Genomic DNA, 17,762 nt, shown 5'->3' with positions numbered 1-17,762 from the left:
ACTGCTGCCGCCATTGTCCCTGCCACTTATCTCGTGTCTGGACGTCTTAACACTCTCCTAATAGAGCTCCCTGCTTCCATGCTTGCCCACTCCAGAGTCTTCGCCATGCAGCAGCCAAAATGATATTTTTAAAGCAGAAATCATACCACATCACCCTCAGCTTTTAGCATTCCGGTAGGCTCACATTGTACTTAAAACGAAAGACCTCAGGGGACGGCCCGGTGGCGCAAGCGGTTAAGTGCGCGCGCTCCGCTGCGGCGGCCCGGGGTTCGCTGGTTCGGATCCCGGGCGCGCACCAACGCACTGCTTGGCAAGCCATGCTGTGGCGGCGTCCCATATAAAGTGGAGGAAGATGGGCACAGATGTTAGCCCAGGGCCGTCTTCCTCAGCAAAAAAAGAGGAGGATTGGCAGATGTTAGCACAGGGCTGACCTCCTCACAAAAAAAAAAAAAAAAAAAAACTAAAGACCTCAAGATGTATATGTCACTAATAAACTGACTCTACCTCCCACCACTCTCCTCCTTGCTCACTGCACTCCAGCCACTCTGGCCTCCTCACTGTTCCTCCAACATGTCAAACATATTCCTGCCTCAGGGCCTTTGCACTTGTGGCTCCTTCTGCTTGAAGCACTTTCACCCAGATGTCTAAGCAACAGGCTCTCTCACTTTGTTCAGGTCTCTGCTCAGCTGTCGCCTCCTCCAAGGGATCTTCTCTGGCCACCTATCTAAAACAGGAGCCCCTTGACTCCTTGCCAGCATCAAGTACTAGTCCCTTACCCTGCTTTATTTTTCCCCATGGCACTTACAACCGTCTGATATTATATCAAGTGTTTGTTTCTTTATTGCCTTTTCCCCCTTTGGAAACTCACTCCCATGAGAGCAGGGACTTGTCTGTCTCGTCCACCAACATTTCCCCAGTGTCTGCACACAGCAGATGTGAATGAGCAGATGAAGGAAGAAAGTGACACAGCACGTGAGCAAAGGAAGAAGTGGCAGCTGGGGGTCCTGGCAGTCCTCCAGCAGAGAGGACCCCGTGACCGCATTCCTTGGCCTGTGCAAGGCTCAGGCCTGGATGGAGCCACAAGAGCTCCCTGTATAGGCAGCCCCTGGGTTGCCCCAGGCTAGGACACAGTGCCCCCTGGTGGCCAGGACAGCTCCAGCTCCAGGGCCAGGCCCCTAGAGTCCCGGAGGTTTCCAAGGACTTTCTCTTTCCCAGTCTGGTTGGAACCTCACAGAAATTGCATGAAACAAAGAGGCTTAGATTTGTAGTGAAGGGAAGCATGCCTGACCAGGGACCCAGAGTCCTAGGTTCCAGTTCTGGTCATGACCCTGACTCTCTGGGTAACCTCCAGTGTGTCCTCGGATTTGCTGAGCTGTGGGGCAGAGGGGTCTCTGCCACAGGCACCCTGACTGGGAACCTTCTGGCCTCAGCTGGCTCTATGGCAGGCAGCCTGATGGATCATGGGAAGATTTTACCCATCAGGAGGAGCTTCCATAAGTGGGTCTGAAATCTGCCTCCCCATCGCTCCAATGTCCTGAGCTTTGCCCTCTGTGGCCACAGACACCCTGGGGCAGCACTGCACAGAACCCCCCAGCGTCCCTTCAGACGTTACATTTGGAGATGCCTTTTAGACAGCCAGAAGTCTAGTGTGCAGTTGGATTCTTAAATCTGGAGCTCAAGGGAGAGGTCTGCACTGAAGATATACCTTTGGGAGCCATCAGCATTTCTTTTGTCTTTTCTTTTCTTTTCTTTTTTTGGTGAGGAAGACTGGCCCTGAGCTAACATCTGTGCCTGTCTTCCTCTATTTTGTATATGGGACGCTGCCACAGCGTGGCTTGATGAGCAGTGGGTCGTTCTGCTCCCGGGATTCCAACCTTCGACCCCTGGGCCACCAAAGCAGAGAGCACGAACTTAAACACTACGCCACTGGGCCGGCCCCTAGCCGCCAGCATTTAAATGACCAGTGAGACCTGGAGACAGGACTGGCTCACTTAGGGCAGTAGTTCTCAGCCTTGGATGCACACTACAATCACTCAGGGAATCGGACAAACTGATGCCCAGGGCCCGCCAGGACTGATGAAATGTGAGCCTGTGGGTGTGCCCAGGTGCAGGCATTTTTTAAAGTCTCCCGGGTGATTCTGTGTGCAGCCAGCGTTAAGCTACACTGTGAGGCTGGAGCCCAGGGCAAGACTCTGGCAGAGGAGGAGACAGCAAAGGCTGGGAAGGAGAGGCTCAGGAGGGAGGAGGAAAACCAAGTGAAGACAGCGTTTCAAGGAGGGGTGTCGAATGCTGCTGAGAAGTTGGGGAGTCCAGCTCACAAGGGGAGTCCAGGTTGCTTTTGTTTTGGGCAACAGGGAGGTTGGTGACTGTGATAAGAGCAATGCAATGAAGTGGGGGGACCAACAGGAGTCTGGAGTTGGTGGAAGGGAGAATGGGAGATGAGAAAGTGGAAATGAGAGTAATCAACAACTCTTTTGAGGAGTTTCACTGTGAAGAGGAACAGAGAAATGGGGAGGTGGCTGAAGGAGAATGTGAGGTCAAGGGAAAGTTTCTTTTAAAGATGTAAAATTACAGAGCATGTTTGTTTGTGGCTGGAAATGACGATGATGGAATTAATGGGTCGAGGAGAGGGGCAGCTCAGTTTGCCAAGCTGTTAGGTGGTGAGAGGAGCTGGGATCAGACACATGTTGGGGAAAAGATACTTCTTCCATTGTAGGGCAGGAAGGAGGCAGTGCAGATGCAGGTGCACTTGTAGAGGAGGTGGTGGGAGGTTTGGGGGGGGTGGTGTTCACCTCTGTCGGCTGCTGTTTCTCCAGGATATCTGCAAGCTGAGACTGGGCAGGGATGGAGAGGAGAAGGTGTGGAGGTCTCGGAGAGGAGAAAAACAGCCACTCTGGGACACAGGATCTCTGGGCAGCGTAGAAGGCCTGCCGATTTGAGGTCTGTGATCACATTGCTAAAGACAACGCAATCAGCCTGGTGATGTGAATTTCCCCGGTGTGGGCCTCTGCCAGGCTGCAGGTATGGAGGGAGTTTGGTGTTCCCGTGGCTCGTGGCTTTGCCAGACAAATAAGCTGGAAGACGAGAGGAGCGTGAGGGGGTGACTCCATTGGCGGAACACAGAGTCTAAGGTGGACAAGGATGGAATTGTGGACAGCAGCGGCACAGACAGTCAGAAGAGGGTCACCGTAGGTGGACGCGGCTGGAGAGGAGCTGTGTGGGTCGTGCTAGAGGCAGTAGGCTGCAAGAAGAGAAGGATGTGGCCAGAGCGGGGGCACTTGGAAACAAGATTGTGAAGATGGAGCATCAATGTTATAAAGATGGGATTCAGGATGTGCCAAGGGTGTGGATAGCTGAGCCTGGGGTCAAGGGGCCAGGAAGCCAGGTCCTTGGGAGCATGATGCTTGTGTGCACGGAGGCCCCAGGGATGGTGACAGGAGTAGCATGAGGGCACTAAAGTCTTCAGGAGATTTGCTTATCTCTCTCCAGACCATGGGCTCCTTGAAAACAGGACTGTGGCTGTCTTGAACATGGCTGTGTCCCCAGTGCCTGGCACAGAGCAAGCACGGGGTAAAAAATGAGTGAATGCCTGCCTGATGTGTAGTTTGATCTTTATCCTTGACAGCTGAGGAGACTGAGGCCAAGGTCTCCTGTGTCTGTGCATTCTCGTCTCAGTGGGGAGCAAGTGTTTTTGGGTGTGCACACTTTTGAAGTCCCTTCCACCTGCCCCTCACCCCATCCCACCCCCACTACCTCCTCCCCAGCTCAGACTTCCCGGTCTCCAGTTGAGTTCCCTCAAATCACTTCTCCACATTGCTCCTTCCCTAGTCTGACTGTGTCCCTCTGCTGAGGATGACACCAAGCTCATTGCAGACGGTCAGGGCCTCTCATGCTCGGCCACCAACTTTCCCTCAGCCCCTTGGAGCCCTCTGCATCCATGCTCTTCCCTTTGTCTCTGGGCCCACTGGGCCCACCCTCAGCCCAGAAAGCCCCGGGGCTCATTGCCAGCCTGGCGAAGCCCTGTCTGCCCTTCACACTCAATTCGGAGGCACCTCTTCCATCAGCCATCCTCTTTTCTCCCTCTGCCCAACTCTCCGAGTCATTTCTGCTGCACAGGACCTCTGCATCCCTCCTGTCTGTTGAGTGGACTTGAGCCCACTGGCGGCAGAGGTCAGGTCCAGGTCATGTGTGTCCCTGGAGCCCAGCACAGGGTACTGGTGTTGGCTACAAGGCATGTGGGTGAGGTCTGTGTGGACCTGTGAGTGCCACAGGCAGAGCTGCAGCGAGGTGCCGACTGTGGGCCACAGAGCCAACCAGGAGGGGAGCCGGAAGGCTTTATTATCGGCAGGTCTGTACACTATACACCGGGGGCCCGGCAGGGCACAGGAGGGGTCCTTCTCAGGTGGTCTGCCTTGTCCCTGCAGACCAGACTGGGTACAGGATGTGTCCCCAGATGTCCATTGTCTGTCTGCCCATCTGTCCCATGCCACACAGGATGTTCAGGGCCGGTCACAGGGGGCCGGGCCCTTCTTCCGCTCACGGCTCAGCAGAGTCACCAGCTTGGCCTTGAAGCCTGCATGAGCGCCAGGGCGGCCAGAGCCCGCGGCCTCGTCGCCGACGCCGTTGCCGTCGCCATCGCCGTCGCCGTTGTCATTGTCCAGCTCCAGCAGCCGACGGTACTGGGCCTCTAGGCTGCTGTCATGGGCCGGTCCGGGCCAGCCCAGGTCCTCGTGGTTGTGGTAGACTGGGCTGCCCAGGGGGCTGCGGCTGCCAGCCTCCAGCACAGACAGGTTCTCGTAGAGGTGCTCGGCGGCGCCCTGGGGCCCCCTGGCGCGCTTGCACACTGAGGCGTAGAGCACGGGCTCGGCGGGCGGCACGGGGCCCAGCACCGGCGGCAGGCTCTGGGGCCCAGGCTCGGCCAGGCGTGCCCTCCAGGAGCTGGGCGGCTCGGGCCCCGGGGGCGCCTCGCGCAGCTCTCCCGGGGGGTCCAGGGAGGGCAGGGAGGTGGCCCGCGGCAGGGGGCAGGGCCGGGGCCCCGCCAGCTCTGGCAGCCACTCCCGCTGGCGGGCGATGGCGGCGGCCACGGCCCCACACAGGTCGCGGGCTCGGGGGCTGCCGAAGGCGAAGAAGCCCTCGCCGGAGTCACAGCGGCGGCCGGCTTCAAAGGAGAACACGCCCTGGGCACGGGTGGGGCAGGGTCAGATCAGTAGTGAGGGGCCAGGGTGCCCACCACCCCCTCCCCTGCAGGACCAGCCGCCAGCCCCTCACCTTGTCGGAGCCGAACTTGCGCAGGAAGCGGTAGGGCCAGGTGTAGAGGGCCTGGGGGCTGGCCGGCTCCCTCAGCTGGATGGCGTCTTGGCCCAGCACCAGGCAGTAGGGCCCCTTCAGCTGGCAGCGGGCGGCCGCCTCGGTCCTCTGCACCACCACCGGAAATTCACCCCCTGTGGGGAAGAGGGCAGTGAGGGCAGCAAGCACAGCCCACGTGGGTCCCCCAAAGATCCCAGCTCTGCTGAGGCCACCCCTGCACCTCCCTGACTCACCTTCCTGCCAGGAGGAGTAGATCGAGTTCTCCTCCATGGGGACCAGGCCCCTCTTGGGAGCCTCCGCCTCCCCTGATCCTGAGGGGCACTCCCCTGTGCCCTGCGGAAAGGGCCAAGGTCAGAGGTTAGAGTTCACCCCATGCTTCTTCACGAAGCCCTCCCCTGGGATCAGTAAGCCAGGACTCCGTGACAAGTGAGGGCATCCAGGGACCTGGGTGTCAGTCCCAGTTTTGCCCCTGACACGTTGCACGACCCCGGGCACCCTCTGGGCTGATTTCCCCACCTGCAACCCCGACCCGGGTCCTCCTTGAGGGTGCTGAAAGCCATAAAGCAGGGGGCATACAGATGTCCCCCACTGGCCCTGTGCTTGGCCAGGGACTGGGCCGCCCCGTGTGTCCCCAACACCTTGGAGCAGTGAAGGGGCAGGAGCTTCAGGGGGGGGACATGTGAGTGAACTGGCCCCTTGCTCCTCCCCCATGCTTTTCCCCATCCCACCCCTCCCTACCCCTCAGCCCCTCATGTCCTTCGGGCTCTGCCTCTCAGCACCCGCCCCGCGATCCCCGCGGCCCACAGCAGCAAGGCCAGGGGCAAACGCAACGGCCGCCTCACTGGGCTCCTTGCTCCTGTTCCTTTCTTTTTTGTTTTAATTTTTTAAATTGTTGTAAAATAGACATCAAATTTACCATTTTAACTATTTTAAAGTGCATAATTCAGTGTTTTTTAACATAGTCACTGGTTGTGCAACCATTACCTTTATCTAGTTGCAGAACTTTTTCATCACTCCAAGTGGAAACCCGGTACCATTAACAGGCACTCGCCATTTCCCCTTCCCCCAGCCCCTTGCAACCACTAAGCTACTTTCTGTTGCCGGAGATGTGCCTGTTCTGGGTATTTCATGTAAATGGAATCATATACTATGTGGCCTTTTGTGTCTGGCTTCTTTCACTTAGCATAATGTTTTCCAGGTTCATCCATGGTGGAGCGTGCAGCAGTGCTTTATTCCTTTTTAAGGCCCATCAATGTTCCATTGTATGGAGAGACCACATTTGGTTATCCATTCATCAGTTGACAGACATTTGAGTTATTTGCACCTTTGGGCTACCATGAATAATACTGCTCTAAACATTCTCGTACAAGTTTTTTTTGAACACCTGTTTCAATTCTCTGGGATATATACCTAGGAGTGGAATTGCTGGGTCATATAGTAACTCTATTTTAACTTTTTGAGGAACCACCAAACTCATTTCCTTTAGGTCCATCACAGACCCTGTGAGGCTTTAAAACTCTCAGTTCCTAGCTCAAACCCTCCAAAGGCTTCTCCTCTCAATCAGAATAAAACCCCAAACTCCACACATAGCCCGAGGTGGTTTCAGCTGGCTCCCACGGAACTCTCCACCTTTGTCTCCTCCTAGGCCCCCTCCCACTCCTAAACCTCCAGTCACACTGGCCCTCTTTCTGCCTCTCAAACATACCAAACTTTCCTCTGCCTCAGGGCCTTTGCCCATGCTGCTCCCTCTGTTCAGGACCCTCGTCAGACCTCGATGTCTGGACACTCCTTCCTCAGATCTTTGCCTAGCTGGCTCTTACCTGTCCTCGAGGACTTGGGCCCACTGTCCCCCCCGAGAGGCCTTCCTGGACTATCCTGCCTAAGGTCCCCCCACTCACTCCCAGCCCCACCCTGGCCTTTCATTTTCTCCACAGCATGTATGGCCACCTGAGATTTGTTCTGTGGGCTTCTGGGCTGTTTCCCAGGCTCGTAGGTGCTTGGCAGCTGCTTGCTGAGTGCCAGAATGTGAGTGAGCATTGGAGATGAACAAGGTGGGGGTCAGAGGGTGACCTGGGCTGGCGCCCGCCTTATGCTTACCGGGAAGGCCAGCTGGCAGATGGGATCCATCCAAGCCTGGCGGTGCTGTGCAGCCAGCAGGTGGCTTCGCTCGGTGGTGGTGAGCAGGAAGGCACCAGTGTCCCGGGGGCAGCTCTCACCATCCGCCGGCAGCACGGACACGCAGTCAGCCAGGCGGATGACCCGCCGCTCCCCGCGCCGGCCAGGCCCTGCAGACCTGTCACCCGCTGGCCCCAGGCCACCATCCCGGACCTCCCAGCTCTCCAGCCGTGCCACGCCTGATGGGCCTCCTGCATACAGCAGACCCCGTACCTTCCGCCAGGACTTCTGTGGGAGATGAGGATGGGGGAGTAGACCCTTCGGCAGCCGTTCTCCCTGCAGCTCAGCTCAGCACAAGCCGCTCAGCAAACGCTCCTGCCACCCAGGCCAGCCTCTGCCTCCCCCAACTTCCCAGGGCCTCAGAGAAGGAGGCCTTGCCACACCTGGCCCAACAGGAGGAAGAGCCTGTGCTTGGGTCGGTCAGCCCTGGGTTCAAATCCACCCCATGCTTTCTTGTGACCCCATAAGCACTAGTATCCTTGTCTTTCAAATGGTCATGAGAACGTGAGGTTGGGGCTTCTACTGGGTGATGTCTGTCAAGTGTCTAGTGGGGAGCAGACCACCTGACACTGCCGTTATGTTGGTGCCGCCTCCTCCCCCAAAGGAAAGATCACTTGGGCCACAGGACAAGGGCTGGGGTGGGAAGGAGGCGTCAGTCTCACGATGGCAAGGAAGGAAACATGCAAATAGCGTCAAGTAAAGGAAACAGACGGTTTATCTGCCTGGGCAGCAGCTGCAGCTGAGCTGTGGGGGTGCAGGGTTCGCTGCCTGAAGAGAGAGGTGAACTTCCCGCTCCTCTGCCCCATGACAGGGCTGGGAGGAGCCAAGCCTTCTTCTGCAGGGTGGGGCTCCATTTCTGCGGGCCTCTCCAGCTCAGCCCCTGACCCTCTCGAGGGGCCTTGAGGCCTTGGTGCTACTACTAAACAGGGCAAGAAGCTGTTGGATTAGCCAGCCTCTCAGCTCGGCTCTGCCCCAACATTTGGATTCTTAGAGCCTCCCTGCTCGTGGCTTCCCCATCTGTAGAGGAGGCAGGGGCCAAGGCCGTTCAGGCTGGGCACAGGGCTCTGTTCCACTCCCCCATACCAGGATTGGCTCACCCCCCCTGACTCCCTTCCCCATTCTCCCAGGTCCGGGTGGACTGTCCCAGGCTGAGGCAGAGGCCCACCGTTTGTCCTCGGCAGCTGCCTGGCAACCAGGGTCCCCACCTTGCCGAACTTGATGTGTTGCTGGTAGAGGATGCCGTCCTTGACGGGGGTCTCCACAGGCTCCATGGCCGCAGCTGGGCCCCCAGGCCGCCACTCCGAAGGCCTGAGGAGACTGATGACAGGCCGGAGGGGAACTCCTCACACTTCCCCTTCTGGCCACTTCCCCCTCCCTCTGTCCAGAGAGGCAGCTGCAGGGGGGAGGGGAGCCTGGTCTTCAGCAAAGGAGCTAGGATGGGGTGGGGAGCATCACACAGTTCTTCCTTGGGGTTCCGGCTGGCCCAAGGTGCCCACGTGTGCCTGGCAGGGGCCTTGGACCACCTGAGGGCAGATGACCCGTGCCTGCACCTAGGTCAGCTGGGCGTGAGCGTCTGACCGCAGGCTGGCTCCCCAGTCACAAGCTCCGACCCATCCCTTGTCCCTCCCCATCCCAGTTGTGCACCCTGGGGCCTGGCATTCCCACAGCCCTGTCCCCACCCTAGGACCCTGCTTCAGGCAGACTGGCAAACTCCTTGCTTTCACACTCAGGGACCTGATTGGTACCGTCTCACAGAGTCCTACTCTACTTGTCTTTGTCTCAAAAATATTTCTAATATTCACTTGCTCCTCCCCATCTTCATAGCCCCCATCCATTGCCCACTTCAGCATCTCCCCTTTGAACCACCGCCCCACCTGAGCCCATCCTGGCCCTCTCTGCCAATCCAAACCAAGCACCTCTCCCTTTCCTGAATGGTTCCCGGCTCCCCACTGCCCTCGGGTCTAGCCTGGGTTCCTTGGCCCAGTACTCAAGGCGCTGAGTGTCCTGGCCTCTACTGCCCCCCAGAGCAACCCTCACCACTGCGCTGCTTTGGGCGCTGGGCTGCCTCTTCCTCCGGGAGGCCTCTTCTGACTACTCCACGCTGTCTGAGAGCACAAAGGCCCCAGCAGTAAACCCTTAGTCCTCATGGTGCGGCCCCAGCCACGTGAGTGTGGGTGGCACGCCCCCAGTGGGCCCCTGGAGAGCTCATATACTTTTTTTAAGCTCTGCTTCTTGCTGGGGGCCTCTTTTTTTGCCTGGCCTTGCTGGAGGCCAGTATTGGGGCTCTGTGTGTTGAATTCTGAGCACAGCCTCATGTCATTCACTGAATGCCACTTCTGGGAAGGAATGTGTAACCAGGCTGAGGAATACCATTCGGGAGTCACAGAGGGGCTGTGGACAGGAAATCTTTTGCAAGGGCCTCCTGCACCCAGCTTCGTGCCCACTGCAGCCTGGGCAGCCCCAAGCTCCAACAGCCTCACACCACGTCCTTTGCATTCTCATTGCCATTTCAACAATGAGGAAATCGAGGCTCAGAAACATTAAGTAACTTGCAAAAGCCACATACCAAGTGACGAACATGACTTGAGCAACCGCTGTCCTGCTGGGATAAGCACTGGCCTCACACATGAAGTGTCTGGCACAGAGGAGCCGCTGCCAGTGCCGTGCCACTCCTCTGCCTACCCCTTGCTAGACGTCGAACTGCTGCCCACGTGCCAGCAGTCTTGTGACTACTGCCACATTTATTTGCGTCTGATCTCTCTCCCACTCACCTGTGAGCCTCCCGGCAGGCGACTGCCTGACTTCTCTGGGTCCTGAGCCCAGCAGACAGCTGGGCACGGAGCAGGATCAGTGGGTGCTTGTGGCCTAAGCGGCAGTCCTGTGGTATCTGCTGACCCCTCAGTGACCAGAGTGGAGGATTCCCTACTGGGAGCCTGAGCAGACAGGCAAGTGGGCAGGGGGCCTGAGGCAGGAAGTTGCCTCCCAAGGGGCCCCAGGAGCTTCACACAACTGACAGGAACAGGGAGGCTGGGGCAGGGCTGGAAGCCAACCAAAGAGACCAGAACATCCAATCAACCGTTTCCCCTCAGCCCACCAGTGTGGTCCCTCCTTGAGTCATAAATCTAGCTAGCCCAGAGGAGAAACCCTGAGCCCTGAGACGGGGCCCTAGGCAGGCAGCTCCTTCCACAACCAAGAACCACCAGGCTGGGTGCTGGCAGCAGTGGTGGGAGATGCCAAGGCCCTGCCTCAGCGGGCTCTGGAAGTCAGAGGGTGAGGCCTGTGCACGAAGCAGGGGGCAGACGAGGCGACACACAGAGACAGGGCTTAGTTTGTGCTTTAATGACAGCTGGGGTTTAAGGAGAGCAAAAGTCATTTTGGGGGGCACAGGGAACAGGCAGCCAGGCCTGGCCTGGCCCAGCCCAGGCCAGCTGGGCCGAGGATGCTGGCCTTTTGTCCAGGGGGGCTGGTGAGTGTGGAAGGTGGCTGGAGCCCCAGGGACTGAGGCCTCTTGGAGAGGAGGGACGACAGACAGCTCAGAAGTCCATGGAGCTGTGGGCCAGGTAGTCCTTGCGGCCGATGTTGCTGACCTGCTTGGTCTGCATAGCCTCGAGTTTGGGGCAGTCGGTGATCCGATGGCCCAGGCCCCCGCAGAAGGCACAGCCACGCTCTCCTGGGGGCATGGGGTATGGGGGAAGGGAGGTTAGCATGGTCACAGGGCCAGGCTCCACACCCCAGACCTTGGCCCCCCATCAGACCCCCCAGTGCAGTGATGTGCAGCATGGACTTGTTTCGTGGTGGTCCTGTTATGTCCCCCCAGCCTAATGGACTAGTGTCTGCTGCTCCGCAGTCACCTCCGATGTCCAGCATGGACTCGTCCCCGCAGTGTAGCACTTGCAGCACGGGTGGCACCTTTTGCTTGGCCTCCAACAGCAGGGCTTTGAGGTCCATCAGCACCGATTCATCTGTGTGGGCAGTGGGGAACCATCAGGGAGCTGTAGCCAAGACCTGGGTGGTCCAGGGAGAGGACCCAGGGTATAGCTGAGGTGGCCCTGGTAACAGACTCACCACAAGCCTTGTTGATGAAGGTGGTGGCAATGCCTGTGTTTCCTGAGCGCCCGGTACGGCCAATACGGTGCACTGCAGAGAGAGGAACAGAACCTCTGGCCACTGCCCAGGGGCTGGGGCCTAGCCCACACCCCTGGCCCCCCCGACCTTCCCACCATAGTTCTCGATCTCCTCAGGCATGTCGTAATTGATGACGTGCTGGATGGCAGGGAAGTCCAGGCCCTTGGAGGCTACGTCTGTAGCCACTAGAACATCCTTCTTGCCCTCCCGGAACGCCTCAATGGCTTTGGTCCGTTCCTCCTGGTCTGGGGAGGGTCAGGCAGGAGCTGTCAGAGCAACAGCAGGAGGCTGGGGAGTAGCGGCAGGCCAGCCAGGCAGGGGAAGGGATTAGGTGAGGGGCTAATGGCAGCAGGATCCATGCCAACACATGCACCACGCTGACCTTTGCCCCCATGGATGGCCACAGCCTCAACCCCCTTGAGCAGCAGGTACTCGTGGATGGCATCCACATCTGCCTTCTTCTCCGCAAAAATGAGCACCTGTCCAAGAAAGCCAACTCCCGTCCTGGGGGCTGAATACTGGGGCATCCCCAACCTTGCCCAGCATGCTGCCCCTACCACCCTCTCCACCTCGTCCCTGGAGTCCTGGGCAAGTCTGGCTGGCTGCACTCACAGGTGGCGGTGTCTTCTGGAGACATTCAAGCAGATACACCATCTTGGCCTCCTCCTTCACATATTCCACCTCCTGCCACCACATGGGCCAGGTCAGGTGGTCCTGAGAACAGGGTCACCAGCCCAGGCCCTGCCACAGAGGCTGGGCCCTCAATCCCGGCTGGGGGGTGACCAGAGGCCTCTTGCCACCAAGGGATGAGCACCCTAAGAATGTGTCCTGCCAAAGGCCCTGGCCTTGAATGAAACCCCTAGTGGCCACAACGTGGCCCCCACACTGCTCCAATTAGCTTTGAGGGAGCCTTGCCCACTCCAGCCCTCACAGATGAGACTGTGCCCATCAGGAGTGCTTGCCCACCTGGATGACATCCAGGCTGGCGGCCCCAGCACGCCCCACGTTGATTGTGACAGGCTTTACCAGGGCGCTCTTGGCAAAGTTCTGAATCTTCTTAGGCATGGTGGCACTGAAGAGTAGGGTCTGCCGCTGGCCCTAAGGAGGCGCAGGTCTGGGGCTGAGGACACAGGGGAGCTGCGGAGGCCAAGCAGCTGGGACAGTGGGTGGGCAGCACAGGGCCTCAGGGGCCCCCACAGTTAAATGTGGTGTGCAGGGGAAGGGTGGCAGGAGTGCCCTGGCCAGACAGGGACAGGCACCTTGAAGTAGGAGAAGATGGTGCGAATGTCGCCCTCGAAGCCCATGTCGATCATGCGGTCAGCCTCGTCCAAGGCCAGGTAACGACAGATATCTAGGCTGACCATCTTCTTCTGCAGCAGATCCATGAGGCGTCCAGGTGTGGCCACCATCATGTGCACACCACTGGAGACCGAGAAGAGACCCTGAGGTCGGGGCCACCTGCCTTCTGGCCTCCTTCCTGTCTCTTCCTCATCACTCCCACCACCTTGCCCTCCATACAGAATATGTCTTTCCTGGAGAGTGCTGCAGCATTCTCGACCACCACTCTGTTCTACTAGAGTTCCTCCCCAGCCACGTGATCACCTCTGCCTGGCACACCCTTCCTCCCTTTCCTGGGTCACTTCCCTCACCCCCAGGAGAGCTGCCCTAAATCTACAGTTAGGCGTCAGTCTGCAGTCCCACAGCTCCCTCTGTAGGCCTCGACAGGCTCACTGGTACACTGAATTCATCTTTTCTGTGCCTGCATCTTCCCCGAGACTGGGAATGCCTATGGAACAGGGACTGGGTCTGGCCTGTCTGTGACCCCAGACAGCTGGCAATGTCTGCTGGGGGCTGTAGTGCATGGAAGAGGCACAGATCCAGTCCTGCCCAGTGTCTTAGCTTCCTTGATGGACCACAATGAACCCTGGCCTTCCTGGACACCCTGGGCCCCCAACCTCTGTGCCTTCTGCCCAGAACGCCCCGACATCCCGATCTCCCAAATGCCCCATTCCATCTGCTGTGCTCCCACAGGACCTTACTACATCCCTCTGTCCCACCCCAACTGACCTCCCCATCAGACTGGGGGCTCCTTGAGGGCTAGGCCCACAGGAGATCTCTACAAGGGTCTGTGGAAAAGCTAAAGCAAAGGGTCCTTTAACTTGTCTAGGGGCTCTGCAGAGGTCCATGGGGTGGGGGTGTTTGTGCTCACTGTCGGATGGTCTCCATCTGCTCTTTGACAGACATGCCCCCGATGCAGAGAGCGCAGCGCAGGAGTGGTGAGCTGTCCTCCTGTAGCAGACGGCAGTAATACTCAAGGATGCCGTGGGTCTGCCGGGCCAGCTCCCTCTGCAGGTACAGGGACAGAGGTTGGCACCAGAAGATGGTCCCATCTGTGTCCTGCTCTCCAGGCTGGCCTATCTTACCGAGGGGCAGATGATGAGTCCATAAGGCCCTTCACGCTTGGAGAAAGGTAACCTCTTCTCTTGTTCCAGACAGAACATGATGACAGGCAGAGTGAACACCAGCGTCTTGCCTGAACCCGTGAAGGCAATGCCTATCATGTCACGGCCAGATAGACTATTGGAGAGGACAGGCCTGAAGATCAGTTTCAGCAGAATACGAGGACTGCTTCTCCAGATGGATCTAGTGACTGCTCCTCCCCGACACCACCCTCTTCAGGGCTCCTAGATCCACACTCACATGGTGGGAATGCCCTGGATCTGAATTGGCGTTGGGTGGTGGATGCCCTTCTTCTTCAGGCCTCTCAGGATTGCTAAGGAAAACAACACCAGCATCATCCCTGTGTCTCACGGGTACTATCAAGCCCCCAAAGCCTGTCAAATTGGCACTATCCCCCTCAAATTACAAATGATGAAACTGAGGTTTAGAGAAAAAAAGACAGACAAACTTGTTCAAGGCTCCTAGATTAAGTGAGTCTAGCCAAGACTCACATGCAGGTCTGCCCTAGGCCAACATCACTTGCCCACTGAAGCTAACAGCAACGACCAGTGAATGTGCACAGCTAGAGCAACCGAAAAAGGAACCTAAAAAAGCCCCTCCTCCAACCCCTCCATCCCCACTGGCTACACTGCAGCTGCTGAGCTCAGTGGGGGCTAGGACACAACCTGACAGATGTCTGACTATCAAAGTGTGGTGCCTCTCCCAGTTCCCAAGCACCTGCAGGAAATTTCATTTCCTTGAAGCTTTTGATGGGTGGTGGGATACCATCTCCTTCCACCAGAATGTGATACTTCTTCCGTACACGCTCATGCCGCTCTTCAGACATGCTCAGGACGTAACGGGGAGGTGTCCAACTGTGGGTAGGTGGTAGCGGACAAGAGAGGCCCTAGGCACCGCTGGCTTTGGGGTGTCCCTGCCTGTCTCAGCCACACACCCTCCCAAGCAAGGGCGACTGCCTTTCCATAGACTGGAAAGATGTACCTGGTTTTGATGGGATCATCGTACGTGATTCCCTTAGCCATCTCCTTCACGGACATCAAGGCTGAGGAGACAAATGTGGCTCAGGGCTGGCTCCTGCTTTCCAGAGGCCAGGCCCCATGAGCTAACATGCCTGGGGTTGGAGGAGGAAGCTCAGTCCACCTCCTCCCTGCCCTGGCTACGACTATACCTCGGCCCTCTGCCACACTCTCCAGAATCTTCTCCTCCTCCTTCAGCTGCTTCTCTTTGGCAGACTCCTTGCGGGCTGAGAAAAGAAGCAAACGGCGTCAGAGAGACACGAAAGCAGTACACCAAGCTGACCTTCCCCCTACTGCCCAGCCCACCTTCAGCCTTCTCTTTGAGGTGCTGGTGCTGATCCAGGAGGCTGACGTTGGACTGAGGGCCCAGCGGGATGTCGTCCTCATCTCCCCGAGGCTCGCTGCCGCTGTCCTGTTGCTCCTCCTCTGCAGCCCCCTTGCGCCTTCGCTGCAGCAGCTTCTGGAGCTGAGGTTCCACCCGCGCCCCTCAGAGCCCAGCCCAACACGGAGCGGGGCCTGCCTCAGGACTCCGGCTTTCGGGAGGGCCCTGTGCCCGAGGCGCAGAGCTGCCCTCCCCCTCAGATCAGGTCGCCAGGCCCTCGTTCGCCCGGGGCCACGCTCCCGTGCACGTACACCTCACCTCGCAGACCGGGCCCCGCCCCCGCCCGCCAGCATTCCTCCCACGCCCGGGGCCCTCACCAGCAGTTGCCGACGCTGTCGCAACGGCACGTAGGGGACGTAATCCTCGTCGTCCTCATCCTCCGCCTCGGAGCGGCTTCCTGCGGCAGTTGCCTCGTCGCTGCGAGCTCGCTGCAGATACACACGCGTGAGGCCCGGACCACTCCCCCACCCCCGACTCACTGCTGCTCGCCTCCCGCGCGGACTCCAGCCTCGCTCCCACCTTCCGCTCGGGTTCCGACTCCTCCATCGTTTGCTGGACGCATGCGCGCCGCGGCAAACCCCGCCTCACCTTTGAGTGAGGTCCAATCAGAGGTGAAGAAGCGGACGTCGGTGCCTAGCAGCGACCTCTGACTGCCGGGTCGCGCAGAGGGACAAACTTCTTCCCGAGCCCTTGTCCTGCGGCTCGGCGTCAACGACCCTTGCGGGCGGCAACGCAGCTGTTGTCAGGGCTGAGGGCGAAAGCGTCGTGCAAGGCATTGTGAGACGCTGGAGGAATTGGAGTTTGCGCTAAAGGGTCAACCCAAGCCCGGTGGGAGGGGAAGGCTCTCCGAGTGGAGGCTGTTGATCCTGCCGGGTGCCCAGCCTCGCCGGAGCATGACGTCACCCGGCCCGGTCCTGCGGCAGACGCTGCGCCATCTCGTGGCCGGGCAGCCGGGACCGGGCCAGCTGGGTCCCCGCCGGGGACGCCATCCTCCGCACGGGCCGCGGGGCGGGGTGCGGCTTGCGGAATAAGTGACTCAACACGCGCTGCCGCTCTGACTGGCGTCCTCATCTGTGTGAGAACACCTGTGTCCAGAGTGATGACGGATAAGTAAAACACTGATGACGGTGTTTTCTGAGGCCCTGTACTTATGTGGGTAAACGGTTTTTATTGTAAGTGCCTAGTGGAGCTCCGAGTAAGTGCCCGGAGAACCAGAGGCGGCTTCGAGGAGACACTGGATATGAGCTCCCAGGGAAGTGTGGCATCTCAGAGCAGGGAGTGGAGAGAGAGGCTTCCTGATAGAGGGTATAGCAGGAGTCAAGGTTTGGCCGCGTGCAAGTGCAGATTCTCAGGAAATTAAGAGATCACACAGTGGCCTGGGGTGGGGCTAGCCAGAGATAAGGCTGGAAAGACAGACTGGGCCCAGGGCATGCAGGGCAGTGACTGTCACAGTAATTACAACGTCAATGGGGACTTGGAAAGAGGAGCCGATGGGCCAGTGCTGTTCCTTCCTCTGTTCATATATTTAATATAAGCATGTGCTGGGCATTGTGCAGTGCTCAAGCAGAAAAAGATGAGCAAGACACAAACCTGGCTTGAGAGGAGCTTATGGATTAGTTGAGGAGACAGAAATATTGATAACTGGTCTTAAGCTTAAGGAGAAATATCATCAGACAGACAAGGTACCACTTTTGGAAGTATCACGAAGGCAGGGCAAACTGATTCTCCCAGTTTCAGTAGTAAAAGTGGCCTCTCAGCTGGGCTGCAAAGGATAAGCAGGAATTCATGAAGGAAGTAATCTGGGAAGAGGGAAATCTGTGAAGAGAAGTCAGGAGACCGAGGGTGCCAGGCCTAGCTGGAGACTGAAGTTGTCCCGTGTGGTTGGAGTGAGGGCAGGAGGCAGAGGCCCGGGTACAGAGGGCCCTGAATGACACTCACAGAAGTCCTTCTTTGTAGCTAAAGCGGCTGCTTGATTAGGCCTGCAATTTTCAAATGATGAAGCAAAATTTTAGACAGCTGTGCCAATTCAACTGCAAGGCAGGAGCCCAGTACAAGAGTTGAAGGGAGAGAGGAACACAGACAATAAATATACAGAGAAAGGTTTCCTAGGGGTGTCCACACTTCCTTGAGGATCGGGAAAGGCCAGGGACCAGGAATTGTGAGCCTGTGGGTAAAGCTGTTTCACTTCTTCAGAAGAGGAAGCTGGTGCTGACTGCCAGCCCATGGTGAGCTCAATCTGGGGGGAAGAAAGGGGGGAGGGAGTGGTTTCTGATCCTGCTCCCAATACTACATAAAGG

At 58.0% G+C, this 17,762-nt stretch overlaps 2 protein-coding genes across 5 annotated transcripts; both read right to left on the bottom strand.

The window, feature by feature from the left end:
- Window positions 1-3,409: 3,409 nt before the first annotated feature.
- On the bottom strand, window positions 3,410-10,726 carry DOK3 (docking protein 3). Of its 2 annotated transcripts, none has more exons than XM_087429305.1 (6): window positions 9,520-10,726; window positions 8,688-8,799; window positions 7,405-7,710; window positions 5,541-5,640; window positions 5,269-5,441; window positions 3,410-5,177 (listed from the first exon to the last, which is right to left on the bottom strand). In XM_087429305.1, the coding sequence occupies exons 1-6, from the start codon at window positions 9,795-9,797 to the stop codon at window positions 4,500-4,502; spliced, it is 1,647 nt and encodes a 548-aa protein (XP_087285431.1). In that variant the 5' UTR covers window positions 9,798-10,726; the 3' UTR covers window positions 3,410-4,499. The 2 variants fall into 2 exon arrangements, with proteins under 2 accessions (XP_087285431.1, XP_004428510.1); XM_004428453.3 differs by having other exon boundaries at window positions 10,254-10,726.
- Window positions 10,727-10,800: 74 nt separating this feature from the next.
- On the bottom strand, window positions 10,801-16,038 carry DDX41 (DEAD-box helicase 41). Of its 3 annotated transcripts, XM_004428452.3 has the most exons (17): window positions 15,985-16,038; window positions 15,783-15,893; window positions 15,390-15,549; window positions 15,236-15,310; window positions 15,049-15,109; window positions 14,785-14,921; window positions 14,308-14,380; window positions 14,031-14,184; window positions 13,817-13,953; window positions 12,867-13,029; window positions 12,574-12,705; window positions 12,220-12,291; window positions 11,990-12,086; window positions 11,703-11,852; window positions 11,548-11,619; window positions 11,334-11,444; window positions 10,801-11,152 (listed from the first exon to the last, which is right to left on the bottom strand). In XM_004428452.3, the coding sequence occupies exons 1-17, from the start codon at window positions 16,009-16,011 to the stop codon at window positions 11,016-11,018; spliced, it is 1,869 nt and encodes a 622-aa protein (XP_004428509.1). In that variant the 5' UTR covers window positions 16,012-16,038; the 3' UTR covers window positions 10,801-11,015. The 3 variants fall into 3 exon arrangements, with proteins under 3 accessions (XP_004428509.1, XP_087285430.1, XP_087285429.1); XM_087429304.1 differs by lacking the exons at window positions 15,390-15,549; window positions 15,783-15,893; window positions 15,985-16,038 and having other exon boundaries at window positions 15,049-15,141; window positions 15,236-15,289; XM_087429303.1 differs by lacking the exons at window positions 10,801-11,152; window positions 11,334-11,444; window positions 11,548-11,619 and having other exon boundaries at window positions 11,733-11,873; window positions 11,990-12,291.
- Window positions 16,039-17,762: the final 1,724 nt, after the last annotated feature.

Source organism: Ceratotherium simum, chromosome 4 (genome assembly GCF_057802395.1).
Source record: "Ceratotherium simum simum isolate JZ-2026a chromosome 4, ASM5780239v1, whole genome shotgun sequence".
In the NCBI taxonomy this organism is placed as follows: Eukaryota; Metazoa; Chordata; class Mammalia; order Perissodactyla; family Rhinocerotidae; genus Ceratotherium; species Ceratotherium simum.
Note: the sequence above shows the minus strand (reverse complement) of the source record. Positions and strands in the feature narration are given on the sequence as shown.

Excerpts from the sequence above, each read along its gene's own strand:
- DOK3 (XM_087429305.1), bottom strand. The coding sequence starts at position 9,797 with ATGAGGCTGTGCTCAGAATTCAACACACAGAGCCCCAATACTGGCCTC. Across the intron at positions 8,800-9,519 it reads GCGCCCAAAGCAGCGCAGTG|TCTCCTCAGGCCTTCGGAGT; the intron begins GTGAGGGTTGCT and ends GCCTGTCATCAG. Across the intron at positions 5,178-5,268 it reads GCAAGTTCGGCTCCGACAAG|GGCGTGTTCTCCTTTGAAGC; the intron begins GTGAGGGGCTGG and ends ACCCGTGCCCAG.
- DDX41 (XM_004428452.3), bottom strand. The coding sequence starts at position 16,011 with ATGGAGGAGTCGGAACCCGAGCGGAAG. Across the intron at positions 14,381-14,784 it reads GGAAATGAAATTTCCTGCAG|CAATCCTGAGAGGCCTGAAG; the intron begins GTGCTTGGGAAC and ends TGTTTTCCTTAG. Across the intron at positions 11,620-11,702 it reads TGAGGAGATCGAGAACTATG|TGCACCGTATTGGCCGTACC; the intron begins GTGGGAAGGTCG and ends CTCTCTCTGCAG.